The sequence below is a fragment of the Cotesia typhae genome, unplaced genomic scaffold (assembly GCF_013202065.1).
Source record: "Cotesia typhae breed Kobodo isofemale line unplaced genomic scaffold, CoteBio_Ctyphae scaffold_91, whole genome shotgun sequence".
In the NCBI taxonomy this organism is placed as follows: Eukaryota; Metazoa; Arthropoda; class Insecta; order Hymenoptera; family Braconidae; genus Cotesia; species Cotesia typhae.
The window spans coordinates 3,179,249-3,205,637 of NW_027423781.1; the positions used below are offsets into that span (position 1 = coordinate 3,179,249).

The 26,389-nt window shown below is 28.2% G+C and overlaps 1 protein-coding gene across 4 annotated transcripts in view; it reads left to right on the forward strand.

Annotated features, from left to right (window-relative positions):
• The first annotated feature begins 3,013 nt into the window (after positions 1-3,013).
• Fas1 (fasciclin 1 Fas1 domain-containing) overlaps positions 3,014-26,389 on the forward strand; it is a 264,552-nt gene continuing 241,176 nt past the window's right edge. For 2 of the 4 annotated variants that reach the window (XM_074258907.1, XM_074258908.1), the window contains exon 1: positions 3,014-3,423. In XM_074258907.1, the coding sequence (XP_074115008.1) occupies positions 3,304-3,423 (120 nt within the window). In that variant the 5' untranslated portion in view covers positions 3,014-3,303. The remainder of the gene's footprint in view (positions 3,424-26,389) is intronic. The other 2 variants (XM_074258909.1, XM_074258910.1) reach the window with 2 other exon arrangements.

The window sequence follows — 26,389 nt, forward strand, 5'->3', positions numbered from 1 at the left end:
TTCATCTCTGAATAGATACATTTTCAAACTATAAATGGCCTTAGCCATCCATCTAGCATGATGAACAGCACCAGGACGTTTGAAAGAAATCTTTTCTTGAGGCATTTCTCCAAGGAAAATCAATGATAATTCCAATAATTCTTTATCTAACTTATTATAACATTTCTTTATCGATCGAAACTCAAATTTATGTAAATTTTCCTGAAACTCATAGTTTAAATTAAAATTTATCGAATTATTGATCAAAAACTGGAAATATTGATATTCGTTAATGTTTGACGATGAATATCTCGTAACGGCTTCACTTAATCAAAAAATCATAAGAGACCATTTTTGTAGAGCAGTAAATTTCCTACAAAATCATGAGTTCCGCAATCCGAAATAATTTTTTTCATCGACTTATAAAATTCATAATAAAAACGAATATTTTCCTTAAAATAGCCAAACTTCAACTATGAATATCTTTTAATCGGTTGAGTTTTTGAAAAAGTCATAAGAGACCTTTTTTGTAAAGCATTCAATTTCTCACAAAATCTATGCCACGGAATATTTTTCCAAGCAGTTGGAAGCGAGATATAAATTTTTTATCTGATTATTCGAAAAAAATAGAAACCCGCAAAGCGGAGGACCTTCCCGTTATAATTAAGAGCTTATACTTGGAGAGAATTCTTTTTAGGTGTCTACGAACCTATTTTTCAGAGTATAAAATCAAAAATAAATTATTCGATTTTTTTGACCCACCCTAATATATATATATATATATGCTGAGATAAATTGGAATAGTTTACTAATAGACATTAATAATTATGATACTGAAGTCAGCAGACATTTGTCAATTTTTTAAATTTTTATTACAGGTTGACGATAAAAAACATACTTAAAAAAAAAATTTGCACTTGTAATTTTTTTTAATTTTTAGACGTGGAATTTTTTAATTACATTTTTTTTCATAATAATTTTATTGTTATAAAAGTCAAAAAAATTTACAGATGTCTGTTAATTTATAATAATAAAGTTAGTCGACATTTTTTATTTTTTTATTTTGCTTAAATTTGTGTTAAATTAGAACTAAATAATATTTTTTTTATTTGCACTTACAGTTTTTCGAATTTTTTGCAAATGAAATTTAAAAAAAAAATTTTTTTTAATAATTTTTTCAATAAAAAAAATTCTAAAAATTTTTAGATGTCGGCTAACTTTACTGTCATTGTTAATTTCACTATAATTAATAATTTCAAAAGAAGTGCCCATTTTACCCTAAACGTTCGATATGTCTACTTTTACTACTTTCCTAGTCTAAAACTAAAAATCATTGCTTTAAGTATATTCAAACATACCATTTATTTATAGTTAACAAATCTGATTTGGTTGAAATATACGATTGTTACCACCAAAGAAATATTTGTTAACTATAAACAAATCTTGATTTCATTCAAATATACTATATCTAACTTTGTTTCAAATAAATGAATTTAGTTGTATCAAATAAATCTTTCTGGTGATATTTAAATAAGAGATTTATTTATAGTTAACGAGCCTCATTTCATTTAAATAAACTGTTTTCTCGGTGTACTACTGACACCCTATTTAACAGGGTATTATGGTCTACAAGCCTAAATTTTAGGCATTTTTCAAACTTACATAAAAAAAAATGAATAACATTTTTATTATCTGTTTTTTTTATGATGTTTATTGACATTTTAAGAATTTAAAAAAAATTTAAAAAAAAAAAAAAAACGATAAATTTGACAATAGTTATAAATATTTCATTGACAGATATGAGTATACTGATAAAAAACAATCTTGATTGAAAAAACTTTTTTTCTTCAAAATTTGAACCCTTGAAACTAGATATAGATATATTTCTTTCAAGAATTTTTGTCTCTTGGTTCAAGATAGACGATAACATTGATTCAATATGTTACCAACTTGTGTTAAGAATGGCTTTTTTTCGAGTCATTTTAATTTACTTATTTCCAAGCAATAATTTTTTTTCGGTATAACAATTAAAGACTATTTAGTTTTTGAAATATACTTTGATGAATTATTTTAAGTTTTTTAAACGATAATGTTATTTTGGTTGAAAAACTAAATGTATCGATTGAAGGTAATATAGAGCTCTTAAGCCAAGAAAATCTAAATCAAGACAAGAAATTCTTAAAGCAAAATAATCATTTGTCTTCCAAAATAAATTCTTAGATCAAGAAAATATCTCTTGAGTCAACATAAATTTTCTATCAGTGTAGGAATGTCATTTGGATAATATTTTAAAAAGCACCCCACGCTTTTTTTAAAATAAAATATATTTTATTCTTATTTACACTACAATTAATTTATATTTATCAAAATTTTTAACACTACTCTTAATTTAAATTTATCAAAATTTATTTTTTATTTTTTAGTTTGGTTTTCTATGAAAAGCGTGTTTTTTAATTTTTTTTAACTATGATTTATTTCAAGTAGACTGAACCTGCTTATACGTTTGTAATTTCTTAACAATATTGTTAAGAAAGACCTTATTTTCAAATCCAGATTTCTCTATGTTTTTTTATGTAATTGCATAGCTTAAAATTATTTTAGATTATTTATAAAATAAAAAATAATCATACAATCATTTATTTATACTTTATCGAATTAAAACTAATTTTGAAATAGCGAATGTCTATAATTAATACACAAAATATTCTCTTAATAATATAGATTAATTATAAAAGATTAAAATTAATCGAAAATAACCGATTTAAATCGATTATCATCATTTAAATTCAAATAACGCGCCTGCGCTCTACCTTAGCCTGCGCTCTTCCCCCTTTACACCTCTTAATTAATCTAGCTTTATTTAAGAATCCCTCTCGCAGTCTGTTATCCCGAAAATTAACCAATTTTCCGATAAATCCTTTACAAAATTATTTTCCAATCATCTTCACATTTATTTTCAATATTTCAAATTAATAAATAAATAATAAAAATTGTAAACTTTCGCGTCCCTGAAAATAGTCGGCTACACCAGAGAGCGCAGTCGTTTCTCCGACGTCGAACCGAACAGGTCGTCTCAGACTTTCTCCGTATTTTTATCGAGCACACGCGTTCTCAATATTTATTTCTACAATAATTATTAGCAACGTACGCAAAATTATTGACAATTAATAATTAAATCGTCAGTAATTAATCATAAATTATTAAGTGAGTGTAAGTGTGTGAAAATACTTTTAAAGTTTTGAAATTTTAATTATTTAAAAGTTTTTTATTATTGTGTGAGTGATTATTTATTTTTAATTTAATTATTTTATTAAAATATTAATTATGGAGTGCAAGCGGGTTAAATTTATTTATTTATTTTCAATAATAAGTTTTATTTATTTTAATAATGCGGATGGTGCCTCGGTTGATTTAAAAATGCGCGAAGATGCCGACTTATCTGAGGTGAGATTTTTTTAAAATTTAATTTTCATTTTTTTTATTTTTAATTCGTCATTTTTTAGTGCTGAGAGATTTTTTCAATTTTATTTTTACTCAAAAAAAAAAAAAAATTGGAAAATTTAATCGCCGAAAGTTAAAAAAAAAAAAAAAAAAAACTTTTTATTCTAATTGGATGTTAGTTTGTTCCTGTTTTTTGTTTCCTATTGTTGGAATGTTGGCTGTTTCGAGGTCAGGGTAAAACGACAGGTAGATGCAGATCGAACTTTCAGGGTTTAGTCCTTGAAATTTTTTATAGATTGTGCTAAAGTTATAAGTTAGTTCAAGATTTGTTTATTTTTGCTTTTAAAGTTGCAAAATTTTGCGGAGTTTCTGATTTTTATAAAATCTATCAGTCGGAAAAAAAATTGTTCAAGATTTTTTTTTAAAGAATTTCATTTCCTATCGAACTTTTTCCCAATTCCGAAAATTTACCGGTAAATTCGATTTTTAAAAATTTTTTATTAAAAATGAAATTTTATTATTTTTACCTAAATAAATTTAAATTGTGAATAAACTTTAGATATTTTGAGAAATTTGTCAAAGCTTTTTTTTAGGAAATAAAATTTCCTACAAAATTAGTCTAGTAAATTTTTATCGTACATAATAGTTTAGTCGTAATTTTAATTTGTAAAATGTAGATTAAATTTTAAATCGTTGATTTTACACTTCCTAAATCTTCCTTTTTAGTTTGAAAGCAAAGTCTAATTAAAATTTTCAATACTTAACAATTTATCTTGAAACTTTTAATTCTTAATGATCAAAGTAGGAAACTGTAATTTTTTTCATTAAATTAAGTGTATATGGCAATTTAAAAATACTAATCTTCAGTTATAAACCTTATAAAATATAACTATAACTTGAAATCTATTAAATAAGCTGTGCAATTGAAAGCTAAGAGAGCTAAGACTACTTTTATACTACTATATTATAATTCTTTTTTTTGCTACTATTGTATTATTACTATTACTAATATAAAAAAGCACCTTTGAGTGCACTTGTACTATTATTATTTTTGTATTCTTATGGTCGTCAGGGGACATAGTTCTACGATCAATTAAATAAAGCATTACATTACATTACATTAAGTTCTATAATATTTATATTTTTGCCGTTCCGATATCCGCTTTACTGTTTAAAACTGTAAAAATAAACCGGAATCCGAGTGAATTTTTTATTTTTCGAAGTAACTACACAGAAAGAAAAATTTCTTGTCTGAAAAACAAAATTCTTGGTTCAAGAAAATTTTCGAGTGCCTGAAGGAAGACCGAAGTTGTGTTGGACGAAGTAAAATTTTTTCTTGAAATTCTATTCTTAGTGGAAGTAATTTTTTCTTATTTGATGATAATTCAAATTATCATAAATATTTGATACAATAAATTTTTATATTTGATCAAGATTTTTAAATACTTTAAGGAAGTAGCGCCACCTACTTCAGCGAAGAAAAAAAATTTTCTTTCAAATATTTAATGCCCATTTTCTATTATTTTAGCGTGCAATTATACGCAGAAAAAAAAAATTTACTTGAATCAAGTAAATAATTTTGAAGAATTTTATCTTCTTAATTTGAGTAGAAAAATTTTTAAACCAAGAAACTTTTATTGGTTTAAATAAATTTTATTTGATTCAAGAATTTTTCATATTGGTCCAAGACAGTAAAAACTCTTCAAAATTATTTTCTTTGTTTAAGAATTTTTCTCTTGATTCAAATTAATTTTTTTTTCTGTGTACATATTGAGTGAAAAAAAATGATTCAATATTATTTGATCTTCCAATTTGACATGTTAGTCAATAAAAATATTAATGAAAATTTACTATCAACATATTTAATTTTTTGGAGCAAGAAAGAAATTTTCTCAAGGCAAGAAAATTTACTTCTATCAAGAATACAATTTTTTGTAGTAAGAGACTAAATTTTCTCAAAACAAGAATATTTTTTTGACTTAAATAAATTTTGTTGGATCAAGATACGTATTTCTAAAAGCAAGAGAATTAATTTTGTTGAAATAAGTGAAATTTGTTTAAAAAAAAAAAAATTTTTTTTCACCCAAGAAAATAATTAAGAAGAAAAATAATTTCTTGGCTCAAGTGAACTTTTTTTTCTGTGTATAAATATTTTGAAAAAATTTTAGGAATTTTTTATCTAAAATAAAATTTCTAACAAATTAATTTGAGTAAATTTTCACAATGTCTAATATTTAAGCCGTAATTCGGATAGTAATAAAATAATCACTAAATTTTTTATTTTTACGATAAAAAATTTTTAGTAATTCCTGTAATTACCTTACGCATAGCAAGCACAGTTATTTTATGCATTGCATAAACAATCACTGGCAATGAGCAATGGCCAATGAGTAATTACTATCAGTTCGTAGATAACAAGAGAAAACTGAGTAATTATAAATCTATTATTGTTAATTATAATTTACGATTTAATAATAACAAAAAAAAGTACATCTATGAAATAATAATATGCTGAGTATGAACTTTATAAAGTGAGTCATACAATAACAATTCAAGTGACTCGACTATCGCCGTAAAGTAGTATATACATAGATGCATACTAAAGCGCGTATGTAAGATGTAAAGGAATTTTTTATAACGTCTAATGTATTCGTAAACATAAAAATTTTCTTACCTTTTGCCTTAAATTTAAAATTTCGTCGACAGACACCATCTGTGTGTTTTAAATAAAAAGGCGCAGGTGTCCGCCGTACTTTGACAGATGATACTTTAGACCTATAGACACTAAAGATTCTACTCTCTTTAATTCCGTCATTATTTTTTAATGATTTACACTCGGCTTTGGTTCTTCTATTCGAATGGAATCAATACTGTCTAACTATATCTGTCACTGTTGTATATTATGAGAAATAGATAACTAGACTATTCATGGGTTGATTTGTCTCGGTGCTTCGATAAATTTTTCGATTATTCACTCTTTGAAATTAGACACCAAAAAATGTGTGCATTAAGTTAAAATACTGACAATAATCCTCTAAAAAGTTTGGAAAATCCAAAAGTGCACGCCTCATAATCTCATTTTTCACAATAAAATTGATTAAAATAAAATATAAAAAGCAAAATAATAAGAAACAGAAAACTCTGCTAGGTATGAGTTAGCGGCGCCATAATTCCAAAGTGAGAAAAAATACTACAATAAAAAAATATATAGTGGCGCCATAACTCTAAGGTGAGGAAAAAATATACTAAAAAATAAATGTATATATAGATATACAAATACACAGTCGTATTTTAGTTTTTTAGAAATTATAATTAAACGACAGTACTTAGAACGCTAATATTAACTAGGAATCAGCCCAAGGTATAACTTTATATAATAAGAAAAAAAGTATTCTGGTACGATAAATTTTTCGACCAATTTCTCTGCCACATATATGGATCCATAAACACAGACTGACGGACGTCCAAGAATGATTGATTTTAATGTTATTATTTACCATGTTAAACAAAATAATTGTTCATAAAAAATACCATTTGTGCTTGATAGATTATTTAATTCGATTTTAGTGCACTCATATTATCCTGTAAGTGTTATATTAGTGAGAAAAAAATCATTCAAGTTTCGAAAGACTGGGTTTTTTGACATGTCGAGAGTAGAGCACTGCCTCCGCTCCGCTAATGAGGCGTGCAATATATAATTAATATAATTAATCATTAACTTACAATATTCATAATATAATATTTTAAAAAAAAATGATTTATTAAACGAAATTAATATTTCAAGAGTAAGGTTAAAATTTTTTCGACAATTTTAAAATAAATCGTTTAAATAACAAAATAAAAAATTTTCTCTCACAAATTTTGTTCAAAATTTAATTTTATAAAAAAAATATTTCAAATGATTTTTTAAGTGAAACTTTTTTATTTTGTCGAGTTATGCCGGAAAATAGCACTGGCTTAAACGTATATGTATATATTAGGGTGGGTCAAAAAAATCGAATAATTTATGTTTGACTTTATACTCTGAAAAATAGGTTCATAGACACCTAAAAAGAATTCTCTCCAAGTATAAGCTCTTAATTATAACGGGAAGGTCCTCCGCTTTGCGGGTTTCTATTTTTTTCGAATAATCAGATAAAAAAATTTATATCTCGCTTCCAACTGCTTGGAAAAATATTCCGTGGCATAGATTTTGTGAGAAATTGAATGCTTTACAAAAAAGGTCTCTTATGACTTTTTCAAAAACTCAACCGATTAAAAGATATTCATAGTTGAAGTTTGGCTATTTTAAGGAAAATATTCGTTTTTATTATGAATTTTATAAGTCGATGAAAAAAATTATTTCGGATTGCGGAACTCATGATTTTGTAGGAAATTTACTGCTCTACAAAAATGGTCTCTTATGATTTTTGATTAAGTGAAGCCGTTACGAGATATTCATCGTCAAACATTAACGAATATCAATATTTCCAGTTTTTGATCAATAATTCGATAAATTTTAATTTAAACTATGAGTTTCAGGAAAATTTACATAAATTTGAGTTTCGATCGATAAAGAAATGTTATAAACAATTTTTTTAATATTGTTTTCAGTCTTGAGCTTGTTTGATTGCATTAAAACAAGAAATTAGAGCATTTTTTTCGACATATAGCCAATGATTAGTTTAATTTGAAGTGAATGACATATTTCTTTGTCAAATTTAATATGAAAAGTATTGAATCAAGTGAGAAACAACCAGTATTTAACTTTTTTATAGATAAATTTTTTATTGAATTATCAATTGCAATATAATTGTCTATATTTTTAACATAACAGTACGCTATTACTATAAATAATTTCTTTTATTACAATTTGGGAATGTTTTTGATGTTCTTTGACAACTTGCAATAAGTACTGGAATTGTTCTTCATTTTTGTCAAGCATTGATTATATTCACTGACTAATGCAACAGCTCGCTCTGCTGAATCATTGACAACTTTTAGTTGTTGAAAGTATTCTTTATTTTCGAGATAACTCTCATTAGTAGGCCATAATTCAACATCGACATCAAGAAAGTCATACGGTAGATCGAAGATTTTGAAAAGATTTAATGACTTTTTAGACACAAAGTCACTTAGAGTTCTCTGCGCCAATGAATTCAAATCTTTTTAGCAATTACAAATCTTTTAGCTTTAGAATCTGTACCTTCACGAGTATTAACAGCTTCAACAATACTTTTTTTACTTCTAATGGAACGCCATCGTCAAACAGTGATAAAATGGCAAGTTCGTCGCTCAAATACCATAAGTGCGAAATCATTTTTTCACACGTAGCTGAAGAAATCAAAGGATTGATATGTTTGTACTCAATAAATTTTTCATAAACTGCAAGTCATGATAAGCAGCAGTTGTTGCAGAAGTTGATGAAAACCAAGCTTTTAAATACAATGTGACTATAAAAATACAGAAATGACGAAGACCATGCAATTCTTTCTGAGAGAGTTTGAATTCATCTCTGAATAGATACATTTTCAAACTATAAATGGCCTTAGCCATCCATCTAGCATGATGAACAGCACCAGGACGTTTGAAAGAAATCTTTTCTTGAGGCATTTCTCCAAGGAAAATCAATGATAATTCCAATAATTCTTTATCTAACTTATTATAACATTTCTTTATCGATCGAAACTCAAATTTATGTAAATTTTCCTGAAACTCATAGTTTAAATTAAAATTTATCGAATTATTGATCAAAAACTGGAAATATTGATATTCGTTAATGTTTGACGATGAATATCTCGTAACGGCTTCACTTAATAATCAAAAATCATAAGAGACCATTTTTGTAGAGCAGTAAATTTCCTACAAAATCATGAGTTCCGCAATCCGAAATAATTTTTTTCATCGACTTATAAAATTCATAATAAAAACGAATATTTTCCTTAAAATAGCCAAACTTCAACTATGAATATCTTTTAATCGGTTGAGTTTTTGAAAAAGTCATAAGAGACCTTTTTGTAAAGCATTCAATTTCTCACAAAATCTATGCCACGGAATATTTTTCCAAGCAGTTGGAAGCGAGATATAAATTTTTTTATCTGATTATTCGAAAAAAATAGAAACCCGCAAAGCGGAGGACCTTCCCGTTATAATTAAGAGCTTATACTTGGAGAGAATTCTTTTTAGGTGTCTACGAACCTATTTTTCAGAGTATAAAATCAAAAATAAATTATTCGATTTTTTTGACCCACCCTAGTATATATAACGCGCGATATCGACAAGATTGCGCTGATAGTTTAGTTTTCAACCGATCCTTATAAATTTTTATGATTCTATTGATTCTATTTTCGAAAATATAATGATATTAATTAGATGTCCTACATACATGAAAAATTTTTAAACTCAAATTACATATAAGTAAATTGAATCTACAAATTAAATTTCGAATAAGCCGAAATATGATCTTTTAGGTAAATAATAATTTTATTGTGACTAATAAAATACTAGTCAATTTGAATTAAATACAATTTTAATTTAATAAATTAAGCGGAAGAGTTAAGAACTTTTTAATTGAGTAATTTGTTACAGTAATTGGATTTTCATTAAAATTTATGTTGCAAAAAAATTTTCGATCTGTTTCTAAACATAAAAAGTTTTATTTCACTAACCTAACCTGCTGGAATTAATGACACGACCTAGCTTGGGTTGCACTACTTTTTGATGATTTTTACGGAGGAAAATGTCTTTTAAAAAATTGTAATTATTAATTGAATATTTTTTAACTTAACAAATTTTATTAATTTAAAAAATATATCTGATTAATTTTTTGACATAAAAAACTTATTAATCAATTTTTTATATACATTTTTTTAGAAAATTGTATGATATTTAAAAAAAATTTTGATATGTGTGTAAACGATTATTTTAACCGTTTCAAAGATATTCAAGATCAAAGTTTAAAGAATTTATCAAAAAAAATTGAAAATTTTCAAAAATCAGGAAGTTATTTATTTGTGATTTTTTAGCACATTTTTAAATATTAATTATCAAATAAATTTGCCATAATTTTGTAGGAAATTTAAATCTATAAAAAAAAAGCCTGATTTCAATAATTTTTAAAAATTTTATAATGTTTCTTCAAAATTAACAAAAAATAAATGTTTAAAATGCAAATAAAGTTATATTAACATTGTAAAAGTTTATTCAACGTCCAGGTAAACTATTTTTTCAACATTTTTATATTAAATAAAATTTGTGATCAATTTTAATATTAAAAAGCCAGTTTTAAATAATTGGACAAATATTTTTAATAAAAATAAAAAACTAACAGTTTGTTTTTATTTAAAATTTTTTGTTTGTTTATTACCCAACTTGCTGGAACTGGTAACGCTTTACCTAGCTTTGATCGCACTTTTTTTTATTTTCAATAAATAAAACAATTTTTAAAAAAATTGAAAACATTTTTAAATTGAATTTTTTTTTTAAATAAATGAATCTAAAATTAAAATTTCCCGTATCTGTTACAAACGAAGTGTAATTTTAAAAAAGAAAAATTTAATCAATTATTCCGTGACCCGAGAAGCGTAGATTAGTTTTCTCCGGGATGCGTGAGTCGGCTAAAATAATAAACTTTTATAATTATCTAATGCACCAGATGTTTATACAATATCTTGTTTTCAAAAAAAATAATAAATAAAAGCTAACACGTGAGTGTACGCACGTTGATTCATTAATCTCCGCGCTTTATTTATTACATTAAAAAATGTGTGTGTATAATGAGTGTGCAGTTGATTCTCTCGCATGACTCGGCGACTCAGTGTGTCACGAGCAAAAAGTTCAGATCCCCGCCAACTTCCGGCCTGTACGTTAAACAACGTTGTAGTAAAATAGAGAGTAGTCTAAGGACGAAATACCACACCCAGTCACATCATTTTTCATTTTTTATCGGTCCGATTATTTACTCTACAATAATAATATTTTATTTATTATTTTCTTACTGCCCGCAGATTAAAATATTAATTTACTCACCCGGATATTGACCGTAAGACTTCATTTATTTAATTAACCTCACGTAATAAATCGTAATTTAGATTCATTATTATAAATTACGATTTAAAAACATTTTTTCGCTTCATTTGATGAATAACATTGCTCACAATTTTTTTATCTTCAAATTTTGAGGTAGAATTTTATTTTTTAATTTTTTTCAGATATTTTTGACCTGTCCGTTTTGCCCCATTTTTTCCATCCAAATGATGGAGAATTTAACGAGGATTATTTTAAGCTTTTTTCGGCGTTAATCGGTCCACTAGTTGCCGAGATATCGCTGAAATAATTATTGAAACGAAAATTAATATTGGAAAGTACGTTGCAGGTTCGAATCCTGGGCATTTTTTTTTTTTTTTTTTTTTTAAAGAACTATTGTATTATTTAAATAAAGTTCAATTTTCTAGTGAAGATAAAACAAATAAATTTCTGAAATAAAAAAACATAAATATATGAGAAAAGCAGACGGCTGAACAAAGCAATTAGTATTGTTAAAACTACGTCACGTTTAAGTCAGAGTCAATTGTTCCAAACTCGTTGATTGACCTGAATTACATTTAAAATTTTATCTTCATTTTTGTCTCCCATTTGAAATCATCTTACCCAATAGAAAACTACACTCTTCCTCTATTACTCATTATACCAACTAACATAAACTCCTCTTATAATTATCATCATATTATTTGTTTCTCTTTCCTCTCTTTTAACTCTTAATTATTTAACTCTCGAAAAGGTTTTATTACATCACTCAACCCATTTTATTCTAGTGTGCTTCTATTCTATTCAAAGATAAAAAATGATTTTTATTTTATAAAAAAATAGAGGCGTGTATCTTTGAATAAAAGAAGAAAAATATTATTTCACTGATGGTATTTTAAAAAAAATAATAAAAATTTATTCATCGTATATTTTACATGGTTTGTATTTTCGCTAAACCCGTATGTATGGACATGTTTTTTTTTACGAGTTGTATGTGTGAGTATATATAGTTTATATGAATGTGGGTGCATTGAATGTGTAACATATGTGACCGAAACAAGCTAAAGGAGGAAGCGAGGACAATGGGACGTGTGTGGTATTAAAGTTATATGTTGTATCGGCTTTGCTCAATCTGATATAAATATTTCTTTTAAATATATATGGTTAAACTGTTTAGAATTTAATGAGATTTTTTCTTTTCAAAATTGAATTTAAAAAAAAAAACCGTAAAATTGATTTAAAACTAAACGTTATAACGTATTATCATTATATATAACTAAATATAATCATAATATGTGTTCACAAGTAATCATAACATACGATCATATAGTATGTTCACTTATGATCATAAGTTATGATCAAATATGATCATGTTAAATCAAACATGATCTAATTTGATCATATATGACTATTATATTATCATATATCGCCATGAATGATTATATATGACATATAGCATATGTGATCATCTGATCATACATGGCATATGTGGTCATATATGTCATATGGCATTTGGCATCATATATGGCTTATGACTTCATATATGGCATATTGATTCATATATGGCATCATATATGGCATATGACATCATATATGACATTTTGTATCATATATGGCATATGGCATCGGCATCATATATGGCGAATATGATCATAAATGGCATATGACATCATATATGGCATATATGACCATAAATGGCATAAGTGATCATCTGATCGTATATGACCATATGTGATCACATATGACCATGCATAATCATCACATATGATCACAAATTTATACAAAAAAATTTTTAGTCCATAATAAATTTCGAAAAACTCATCAGCAGAGTTCGAAATAATATATTGAAGCGTTGTTGTGGTTTATTGAAAGTCATGGATAATTAAAAGACTATTAATAATAATGAATAACGATCTTGAGTTTGTTTGATGGGCGTAGGAAAAAATATCAAGGGTATTGTGCTTCTAGTGTCTCGAAAATGACATCTGCCGGTCTACAAATACTTGACGCATTGTGTGTTTCTTTATTCAGTATAGTACTGAGCATAGAATAAGCGATACACTGAAAATGAACATATAAATATATATATATATATATATATATATATATATATATATATATATATATATATATATATATATATATATATATATATATATATAAATAGGAATCAAATGGGTGTCTGAATCGATTGCTACCAATTGTAACAATCTCTATTCTCCTTTTTTTTTTTTTTTTATACAATATGAAATGTGTGTATGTATAAAAGAGTAAATTTTCAACTGTGACTTTCGATATGATCCCGGTGTACATCATATGCATACTCGTCCTCTTTCAATTCTAATAAAATCCATAAGAAAAATACGAATGTGAAAATTGTATATGAATTACAATAGATTGAATTGCGGGACAGAAAAATTTGAATTCATGTAAATTGACTGCATCAAATCAATTTATTTTATTTTATTCATGGAATTTTTTTTACAATATGAATTTAGTTTTGGTGGAGAAAAATTATTGAATTTTTATAATTTTAATTGACGTCATAATTCAATTTTATTTTTTATGTATTTGCGTTTGTATTCTGATGATCATTTTAATTTGAATCTTATTATTTAGGAGAGAGGAAGAAATAGGGGAAATCGGATAGAGTGACCAAATAGGGTACTAATAATTTATTATTATTATTATTGAATATTTTTAAGCGAATAATAATTTATCGATTTCAACAGTGAAAAAAAAAAAATAGAGTTTACTCCGCGTTGTTTTATTTTAATAATACAAATAAAATAATTCTGAGTGAGTTCCATTTAATAGAAATTATATAAATAAAAATTACAAATAATACAATCTGAAATTTGTCCATAAAATAATTTTCCCTCTTAATAAACACCGTCATTGCATTATAACATGATAGTTTTATCACCCACACATGATGAGTGTCATGACCTCTTGATTTCATGATTACCGATGCATTAAAATTTTCGGATTAAGTAATTAACTTACAGCCGTAGATAACAAAATAATCCGAATGACGTTGTAAATTTTTTATATTAATAAATCCTCGAAATAAATGGTTAATGTTTTATGTTTAATGCTTGATATTCACTACCCGGTACATTTACATTGACATCTATATCTGCATATCCACACAACATACGGCGTACTTTACTAGAGAGGATGTCATTAAGCTACAATTCAAGTGGCAATCACGGGTATCATTACCAACTCATCCTCACCCACGGCTCTCCCATCGCACTTTGACAATATTTAATATTTTATCATTTAACGTTTCTCATTATTATTATTATTTTTTTCCATATTTTTTTTTTTTTATTATTTTTATTATTATCATCATCATTTGTACTACTAAATAGGCGCTTACACAAATGTTTACAGGCGATTAACTCCGCTCTATCCATCTGTATTTTGAATTTACTGTTTTATTTGTGTCAAAGTTAACGATAATATTTGCATATATATCGCATCATGATTATTGTTGTTATTATCAGTCCTCCAATATTGAAGTCGAACTCGATATGATACGGCTACGCTAGTCAGAATGTTGTAGGTTCCAGCAAATAGCAATCTAAAAGTGGCTATATGCAGAGGAGTATCGATTTCCGGTAGCCAGTCGATATGATGGTGAAATCGTCTCGACGCCGGTGGTACAGCTAGAGAAAACCTGATAAGCAGAGTTAATTATCCGTACTGATTGTCGTTTGATCAACAAACTATCCGATCGGACAAATTTTTTTTTTTGTTTTACAATTATCTGCATTTTCTTGGACAAAGATCTCAATATTGAGTTACCTTTTTTAATTGGGTTATAATTAAAATTTGCGTCATTTTTTATCTTCACGGGATAATAATAATCATCACTGATAGAAGGATTTGTTAAACTTATTTAGTAACGAAATTTATAGTCAATTATTTGAGAGAAAAGAATATTCCTCATCAAGATTATTTGTTACGGTTTTATAAATGATTTTTTTTTTTTTTTCTAAATAAATTATATTAGCAATCTTGCAGTCACTTGTGAACAAATTTTGGCTGGGAGTGCTTAACTAAATCTCCTGTTAAAAATTCTATGAAAATTAAATAAATTGTCTCACCCCAAAATATCTTGGGAAATGCCTAAACCCAACTCCTGCTAAAAGCGGAACTTAAAATTTCAATTTTAAAAGGTTTTTCACAGAAATTGAATTTTGGCACCCCCTAATGTACAAGCAACACACTTAAAAATTTGTGAAAGATTTTTTGTGGAAAACTTAATGATCTACAAAAAAAGTCAATTTCAAAATAATTTTTAAAAAAGTGAATTTATCAAAAAATTGTAAGAGATTTTTTTTCGTATATCATGTAATATTTTCATAGATCAAGTTTCTTTGTACTTTGCTTGTAGGACGAGCTATGAATTTCTAAAGATAGAAAAATGAATTTTCTCATGTTATTTAAATGAGAAAAAAAATTTCTGTCTTTAAAAATTTGAAAATTACAAAAAAAAATAGGTGAAATCATGACATCAAGATTGCGTTTGAGGTTTACAAATTGGAATCGATACTTTAGTTGACTCCTCACTCGATTTAAATAAAACTAGCAATAAAATTATTTCTGAATCGCACATAAATTTCGATGCATAAAATATCTAATAACTTACAGTGAAAATATACACCGGGATGTCAAGATACGTAGTGACATATTTTCTACCTCAGAATCTTCGATCGGGGGAAAAAAAAATGGCAGAAAAAAGCTCGCGATTTATATGGTAATGGAAACACTTCCTTCCTGTGTACTGCCACAAAAAATATTACCATAACATTGATTTTACAATGCCGATCGATCATTTGTACCATACTTGTACCAACAAAATTATAATTTTCAGTTATTCTCATCCCACGCTTCTCGTCTTTGCTCTCTGCTCGCCGTTCTGAAAAAGGTATTTTTAATCTGAAAAAAGTATCATACTTTTTGTCTCTACTCTACTCCCGGTTATCCTCTGCTTATCATTATCATTATCAGCAAATTTATCTGTCTTCATTGTTTGCATTTAATTTCAAGCTACCGTAGCGTTAAACTTTGTACATGAATGAAATGAAGAAAATAAAGGAAAATAGTTAATACTTGCCTTTTACCATATTCAATAATTCATGGCTCATTTTTCTCTTCATCTTTAGATTATATACAAGACTTAATCTATTCTTTACGTTTTCATAAATAATAATTCACTGTGGATATTTCGAGTAAATAATTATAATTGCGTGCCTTGAGCTTGCTCTATTATCGCCTAAAATAAAGTGTGCTGACCTTTAGTTATATTTAATACCACCTGACAGTTATAATGTACATATAAATGATACAAAAAAGACACACTGTTAAAAAGAAATTCTTCAAATTTTGTATGAATAGAAGCTGAATCCTGCGGGGGTGCATCGAATTTTTTTATTGATTTTTTAAAATGAGATTTGAAACTAAAGCAGTTGCAGCGGTTAGAAAAAATCGAGTTAATTTTTTCGACCAAAAAGATTGACTTTTGGAGAAATTTGAAAAAAAAATAAAAAAATAAAATTGAAATTTTTTTTTCAAATTTTTTTGAAAAATTAATCTCTTTAATTGAAAAAATAAAGACTTTTGAATAAAAAAATTTTTTTTCATTAAAGAAATGAATAAAAATCGAAAAATTGCTCATGATGGTGATTTTTGCAAAAACAAAGAATTTGAAGCTTCGGGGCACTATGAAAAAAAAAATCGCAGCGCTTTCAATTTTTTAGGGGTCTTAGGGGACACTTGGAGGTTGAAAAATTACCAACGACATCCTTTGTTCATCCATTTTATCCAAAGTTATACCAAGTTATCCAAACATCCTTAATTATGCGAATTTTTGTCGTTTTTTCAGTTAAAGTTTTCAATTCAAAAAAATTTTTTTTGACAAAAGCTATTCATATTATCTTATAGAGAATATCGTGTAGTTTTCAAAACCGTCCTCTGATTTCCTATACGATCCATATTTCCAGAGATATTGATTGTCAAAGTGAAAAAGTACTTTTTTGCATTGACTGACGATAACTCCGCGGCGAATCATCGTACAGGCTTTTTGATTACGTCAAATTGAAGGGAATTAAATTTTCTAAAAAAACTTTTCAGCAAAATAATAGAAAAAAAAATTTTTAAGCCCGTAAACCTTTTTTAAGAAGAGAAAAAATTTGGAAAATTTTTTTCTTGTAGTTTTCTTAGAATTTCTCCAGATCCGAACATGATAAAAAATTTTTATGGTTATATCTGAAAAATTAGACACTTGGAACTACAATTTGCTTTTTTTTTTTGCTGAACAATCATTTTCCTCGGGGTTACAGCTCGTTGAAAATCACCAAAAAATTTCGAATTTTTTTTATATCCCTTAATTTTTGTAACTAGTGTATTAAAATTATTTTTTATTTATTCTTGTAGTGTACTGTAGATAATGAATTTTTCTATCGACGTGTTAAAAGAAAAATGATCGGTAAGCTTAACAATATTTTTTTTTAACCGATTAATTACTATTTTTACTTAAAAACGTCGTTTTAACGGTTGGTGTGGATTTTTTTAATTTTTCTGGAGGGACAAACACGATAACTTTTGAAAAAATAAATTTTTCAACTCTACGTATTTTTCAATCTTTTCATCTGCCTTATGAGAAGTTGCGTATTGAAAATTGTAGCTTAATATCGTTTTGTTTAATTAAAATCAATTTTTTTCGACGGGGAGTTGGAGAAATTTTATATCCTTTGAGCAGCCATTTACAAAAATTTACTTGTAAATACAGCTTGAAGATAGCTGACACTATACTCAATTGTAAACGGCTGATATAAAATTTATAGATTTATATAACATCAAAAATAGTATTCCTTAGCGAAAATTTGTATCGTAAAATTTTGCGCTAATCAATTTACATATGCGAATACTTAAGTTATGCACATTTCAATTCACCAATATCTTTGTGAATAATATTACCATAAATTATAATCGGATCTTGATAAATCTTCTAAAAAAAAAAAAAAAAAAAAAAAAAAAAAAAAAAACAATACCGTAGGAAAAATTGAACTCTTTATTTGTGACCAGACTTTCAATATTTTCACTTTAATAATTTTTATTCCAAAATATACGATGTTTAATCATGAAAATTTCATTTTAATAGCTACTTGCATACGTATCTATCTTTTATCTTCTATATAAATAAAAATAAAATCCCACATGTATGTTCACGCATCACTTGAGAACGGCTGGATCGATTGAGCTAAATTTTTTTTGTTGTTTTCAGAATTTTCAGGAGACGGTTTGTATGCAAAAAAATTTTTAAAAAATCCTCCCTCAAAGGGGATTGCGGGGGCGTTAACAATGAATAATTCCCGTTTGTAAACTATAGCTCCTATAGCTCCCAAATTTGGTAGAAATCTTCCGTAAGAGATATATAAATAATCTATGAACGAATTTTACGATAGCTCGCTCCACAGGGAGGTTGTGGGGGTGGATATTAACAATGAAAATTTTTAACTTTCAAATTGTAGATCCTACAGACAGCAAATTTAGGTGGAGTTTCTATATGTGATGCGGAAATGATCTAAGAGCGGATTTTATAACAATCCACCCCCAATAAGGATTACGGGGGTGGGTGTTAGAATATTAAATTTCCATTTCCACACTGTTACTTCTAATACAGACTTGAAATTTGGTAGGAATCTTTTATTTGACGATGAATAATGCAAAATTTATAACTTATGATTTTATTAATTTTAGTTATTGCTCTAGATTAATTATTATTGTATTGAACTTATTGTTCGGACTTAAAAATTAATTGATCATTATAATAAAATAAAAAATTATAACAAAAACTTTAGTCATTTTGACTGAGGCTCAGCGAAGCGGACCGGGTCGCTAGTTGTTGTCTAATTGTCCACTTAGCATATTATTGTTCCGAGCAATATTATGGTTGATATAAACACAAACGTTTGATGTCTAAAATCAAAATATCAATTAGATGGATATCAAATAACAGGACACAATTCAATATTATTTACGTTAATCCCCCCCCCTCCCCATCCCTTGATGAAGCTTGTTAACATATCATTTGATATTTGCAAATTCTCTTATTAAAAAAAAACTATCTTGTCAACTGAAACAACAACTGCGAATTGGACAAATTAATAGTCAAAATCAGTAAGCTGTAAGAGGTCAGTAATTTTGTTGTCCGCAAGCAAGCTTTGTGATTACATTAAATTGGGTATGTTTCCATGGGATGGAGAATACGGAAATTTGATTGATGATGAGTATTCAATACTAGATAGACGTATGTACCACACAGGTCAGATAGCCAGTGCCAGAGTACAGTCAGTGTACAGAGATGGAGATAGTAATAATAATTCATCAATCAGCGGCAACAGCCATCGCTATTGCTAGAGCAATACCACCGAAATCGGTGCCTCAAGATCCACTGATCCAAATGTTAATCAATTAGCACGACCGAGTGAACGGCATTTGGTGGGTGCAACCTAAATCCTCGGTAAATCTAACACTGTAATGTTATACATGTTCCGGTTTGATGGTAACAGCTCTAGCTTCCAAGGCACACCGATGCGCTATAAAAGCTGGCTTCACTTGCTATCATGAAATCCAATGCTGTTTGAGCTGGAGATATGTGCTGTATGCGTATATAATGAGTCCTAGATCAACTTTGGAAATTTCTCTCGGCAAATTTATTGATTCTAGAAAGGATTGTTGAAGTTTTTTTTTTTTTTTTTTTTTTTTCGTTCTTGTGTGGAAGAGCAGAAATTTTAATTTTGGTAATTGCTACTGCACGAAAATCGCAATCGTGGAACATTCTGCAATTTCTGGTATGATTTTTGACAAATATTATGTCACAAGTATAAAAATATATTTTTTCGAATTTTTTTTTCTGTAGTTACTCGAACTATACATTAGTTTAATTAAAGGATTACATCCACTTGTAAGTTCGAAAAAATGTGTTATTTTGTTAATTTTTTCTGGAGAGGCTCTTTATTGAATATATACATAAAATATATGAACATTTAGCGATTTTAACGTATTCTAAGAATTCATATTTTATTAATAAAAATATTGGGTTCCGTCGTTCCTGTAGAAGATCTCCTGAAGGTCCTCCACAAAAAGGTATCTGGTGGTGAGGAAGATATCTCTGATCCAAATTATTTTAAATAAAAAAAACCAAAAGGATTACTTTTAGGATAGATAAATACAGGTAATGATCGAAGAAATAGTCAAAATTTTGATTTTAGACAAAATGGCGGCTTTCCAACAAAAAAATCTTTTTTTGTACGAAAATTTACATTTTAATGTGACTTAAAAAATCGAAATTTTTATCAGAAACTTTATTCCTTTGATCATTACCTTCGGGTGTTTTAAAAAATGGATAATAAAAAAATTTTTCAATATTTTTTCATTGTTTAATTATTTATAGATCCAGAATGTACAAAAAAATGAAAATTAAAAAAATTACAAACAGGTAAAATTTAAAAAAGGAGGTCAATTTTTTTTCTTTTTATAATGATTTAAAAATGGTAAAAATTTAGACTTTATTGTAATATGCGACAGAACGATATTTAGACAAGGTTAAGACAAAATTTCAAGTAAATAACTCACTAAGAACTTGAGATGTCTTGTCAACCATGTTGAAAAAAAAAAAAAAATGTTTTCAATATTTCTAAATAATTAAAATTCTAAAAATCTTTTAGGACCGTTTTTAAATGTTCAAATTTGATGAACATTAAAAAAAATTTATTTTTTTAAAATTATATACCAGAAAACTCTTAAATTTTATCTTGACTTAAAAAAAAAAAAATAATAAATAAAAATTGTTCGTGAAACACAAAAGTAATGAGAACACTAATGACACATTTAAATACAAAAAACCAAATATTTACCGACACGAAAAAGCGATAAAGAATATATTTGACGTTTCTACAAATATACACGTCATACATTCATGTAAAAGGGTTGTAAGTAAGAGATATCATAAAAGCAGAAGCAAGCAGGGTGAAATATCAGAGGGATGCTTTGACGCATTAACGTCGAAACGATACCGGAAGTGACGAGGAACGATATCAGCAGATAGTAGATAGTATATAGTAGATAGCAGACCGTCTGCTGTCGAGAATGAAAGCTGCGCGAGTGAGTCAGTAAAAACAGCAATTCTGTTCCCAGAAGGGGTTGCTAAATTTCAAGCAAATATATAAGAGTCTTTGCCGGGTTCAGCTTCGGCTCAGCTAAATAAGACAACCTTCCTTATAGCATATATACCCACACCTATACCCATACCTATCCACGTACTTTATACTTCCTATATTATGGCTCGTTCCGAAGAACCAAGTGTGGATATAGATCGGTATGGTTATAGATAGATATAGATATAAATGTATAGGGCGCAGAAAAAGGTCTCAAGGGAGGGAGGATAATCCTTGCTGGAGGCGTCGTTGCGGAAATCTAGCCCAACGGTTTCTCGATGCTTCTTTATTTTTTTCCTTTTTTATGTTTATTTTCTTCCGACTTCCGTGGATACCAACGTAAATTACTCTGCATTATTCCACTCGAACTGCTTCGAAACAAACTTTTTTTTTATTTACTTTGTATTTACGATTTTTAAATATTTACTTCTACATTCTGCATAACTTCAACATTAGTAATTACTGCTGTCGATTTATTGGACTCAAATATTAAAAAACTTTCAAGTTTTTATACTTTTAGATAGTAATAGAATCCGTTTATTTTTTTGTTATAGGTGAGTTTTTCGATAATTTTTCATTAACGTCAGCAGCGTTGCCAAAGAAGCGTCAATTAATTGGATAAACGATTGAATATTTGACACGACACAACCACGCAACAACCAGCGGCAATAGAGCATCAATAGATCCTCAAAGACTGTACACCTGTACAAAGAACGTTTGAACCCCCAATATCAATCATACATTTGTGCAGTTAACATTACCAAGACTGAAGACGCTCGACGAGTTAAGGGACCAGGAAAACAGTCAAAGGACAAAGAGGAACCAATCGAACATAAACAATATTATCAGATTAACATAATTATCTTTTATGGGGAGCTTCGCCTCGAAAACTCCTACCGATATTTATCTCCAAAAAATCAAAACATAAGAGATGTCTCTGTATGAGATCAGGTTTGTTGATTAGTCCTCTAGAAATTGGCGCACTTGAGTCCCCAGGCTGAGTCGGTGCGCGGAGTCGGTTCAGGATTGGGCGCCACGGATCGACTCTGTGATAACTGAGCGGTGACATTTGTCGCGGTTAGGGTAAGCGATATAAATTAGAGTCTCGGTGACTCGGTATTCTCGGTATCGCGATATTAATGTCGGGAAGAAAATAAAGTAATCGGGAAAAAATAAAGAAAAGTAACGGGGGTGGGTGTCTGACTCATCAGTCTCAATAGGTAATAAACTGAAACGCTAACGAGAATACTCAATAAACCCTCGTTTCAATAATCCCTAAACGATCGAGTCTAACATAAACCAGAGTTGCGGTGAGGGCGGCACCCTATTCACTATACCGGTTTCACTGGCACGAGCACTAGCAGGCACCGGTATAGCCTCTATGTAATATGCCGGAGAATTGAGGGTTCAGAATATATAGATTTGGGTTTACGGTTGCTTTGAGGATCCTCCGACCCTCGGTGGCTGCAAGTGAACAAAATTACGGGAACCGTGACAAAATGCTCCTATTCGACCATGGAATTAAACCCACCTTGTTCAAAGTGTGCTTGCTTTTAAAGATTCAAACCCAGCGATATAATAGCTGTACGTCTGGTATACCTATATTCATCCCATTTACGGAGTTGGGTGACGTGTGACGGGAGATATATGACATGAATCTCAATCGGTAGATTCTGAATTTTTCTACGTTTCACCCGCTTTTTAATCCGGAAGCACTGTTTTGAATCTGAAAATCAAATTATTTCCTGATTTTTTATACATTCAAAATTTTTTTGTTCGAGCTCCATCGAAGGGCAAATTTATCGCAAAATAAGAGACCTTGTTATTTATCGATCATGTCATAACATGATATCGCACTTGAATTAATGAAAACTTAAAAAAAAAAAATCAGCAGACATTTTAGATCAATAAAATAATAGTTTTAACGTCTTGAATTGGAAATATAATCTTTTTATAAAAAAAAAAAAAAAAAAAAAAACGAATTTCCAGACAGTCTCTTAAAAAATCCAATATTCGAAAAGAGGTCAACAATGACGCAATGTCAGACTGCACCAAAGTCAGGATGAAATCAATAGCTTGCAACCTTGAACCCAATCTCGCTACTGGCACGCTCTTTTTGTTATTTGCCGGCCAAAATATTTTCTTGGTGCATAATAAAATTGTCCATGCAAGAGCTATCGAATTAATTGAAGGTTAGCAGGTAAATTGGATTAATTGTTTAAGTCCTCCTCGTGAAGATGTACTCTACATCGTGTACTTTGATTACTTTATCTGAGAATACTTACTACCATATTCATCCAAAGTACTAACAGCCAACACTAATAAACTCAAGCCAAAACTAAAACTAGAGCTCGAACTTTAAGATTTAAACCTTCGGAATTTAAGCCGACAAAGTTTGGTGAAACAATGGATTTATGCTACTGTGTTCTTTAGATAAAGTTTTCCTTTTTCAATCCTCGATGAAAACTACTTAATTTATCTTGTCGACCACTGAATTATTGAATCTTTGATTTTGAATTATATTATTAAGATAATAAGAAAAATTTTGTTTCCAGAATTTTTTAGTGAAATTCAGTAACATTGCAAAGGTCTTGACTTGAATTTGAGCCTTTTTAAGGTTTCATTTAATTCTCACCGATAGTCAACTTATTATGATAAGTAATTAAGCTAAATTCAAAAATCTCTAGATACATAATTAAGAAATGACCGTATATCTTGTGAACTATTGACATTTTTAAAGATATAAGCTCATCCCGACATTACACTCATCGAGAGCTTTCATTTGAGTACCCACATCAATTTTTCATATATTTTATATATTTACATATATGTATATATGAAAAATATATCTTGTATCAAAAATGCAAGTGGGTACTCAAATGAAAGCTCTTGATAAGTATAACATTGGGATGAGCTTATATCTTGAAAAATGTCAATAATTCAGAATTGGCATTGTATCTTGTGAACTATTGACATTTTTAAAGATATAAGCTCATTGTGATATCACATTCAACGAGACCTTTCATTTGAGTACCCACATCATTTTTTTATATATTTTATATATTTATATATATGTATATATGAAAAATATATCAAAATGCATGTGGGTACTCAAATGAAATCTCCCGATGTGTGTAACATCACAATGAGCTTATATCTTTAAAAACGTCAATATTCAAGAAAGTACACCACAATTTAACAAAAGTCATTATTTAATGAAATTATTTTCTTCAATTTAATGAAATCATTGCAATTTATTAGTTTTAGGTTGAATCAAAAAACTGTTCAATTAGATACACGAAAAATAATTTAAGAAAAATTAAACCAGAAATAAAAAAATAAATTTATTGTTTAAAGGATTTGTTGCTGAAGAAAATATTTTATTTTAAGTAAACTGATTTATTTCAGTGAAACAAATTTTATCAAGAGTCAATAGTGCCCGCCCCGTTTCAGTCGATAAGTGGCGAGAGGTAGTCCAAAGTTTTCCTGCTTAGACCGGTAGATCGAGTAATTAAGTACCATTCGATAGTTATATTCTTCCACTTGGAACACTTGACACATTTTCGAACATTCAACACGTCGATTCGATGTTAAAGATTTATAAATCTTATTGTTGACTACTTTTAACAATATTAATCCGTCTAAATAGTCCAGAACTTAAAAATAAATTCTCAGGTTATCTGATAAAAGTTTTAGTCTCTTTCTAAATTGACATATAATTTTAAAACTGGACGCGCCGAATTGAATTCAACTGAAAAATTTTTTGCTGAAGCTATTTCAGGAAAATAGTTGCAAAAATAATAATAATACTATGAGATTCATTGGTAATTTTTTTTTTTAATTAATCAAGAGATTAATATACCCCTAGTAATTTTTTAAAAATTGTATTGATTTTAGTTCTTTATGTCTTAATTATTAATGATGTAAAACTATATAAAAATATTAGAAGCACTTAAAGTTTTTCAGCCCACCCAGTTTCGATATAGAATTTCAGTATCAAATCCTCTACAGGAAAGGATAAATAATAATGATATCACGCGAAGAAAAACAGGCCTCTAAAAAACTTAGCCTTTAACGAAAAAAAGAAAAAGAAAAAAAAAGTATTCTTTGCCACACAAAAGCGTTCATCTAAATTCATCCCAACACCAAAAGGGCCCATTTCGCCCCGGGGTCTATTTTTACCCTCTTTGCACTCAATATAATACTTATGTAATAGAAGAATGTGGCAATACGGATAACTGTAATACGATCGTAAGTGCTAATGCTGTTGTATTTGGAGAATTTTTTTCCCGTTCCGATGTCATGTGACAGACCCAGGGATATTACGTTACGTTTTAATGCATACCCTGTAGTACATCTCCGTCTATAGTCACCAAGTTAATAAAATAAAGAAGATGTGGTTGGCAAATATATTAATACACAGTCATCTTCCGGTTTATTATTTTACGGGAAAAATTTTTAGGATGTTAGTATAGTTGGTGAAGTAATACTCCAAGACTGGGTTCCAGCCGAAAACTGCATTCGTTGGGCGCCAGCTAACAGATGTCGATCGGTTGTTGGTTATTGTTAAAGTTTATCAGCAGCGGAAAGTAAACTTTTAATTGAAGATAAATATTATTTCAAATCTCGGATTGTTCGATGACTTTCTTTAAAATTTTTAGCTAAGTTTTACTTATAGAGCACCAAGAAACAACCTAATTGTTTGTTGTTTCAACAGTATGTTTTATAGGGTG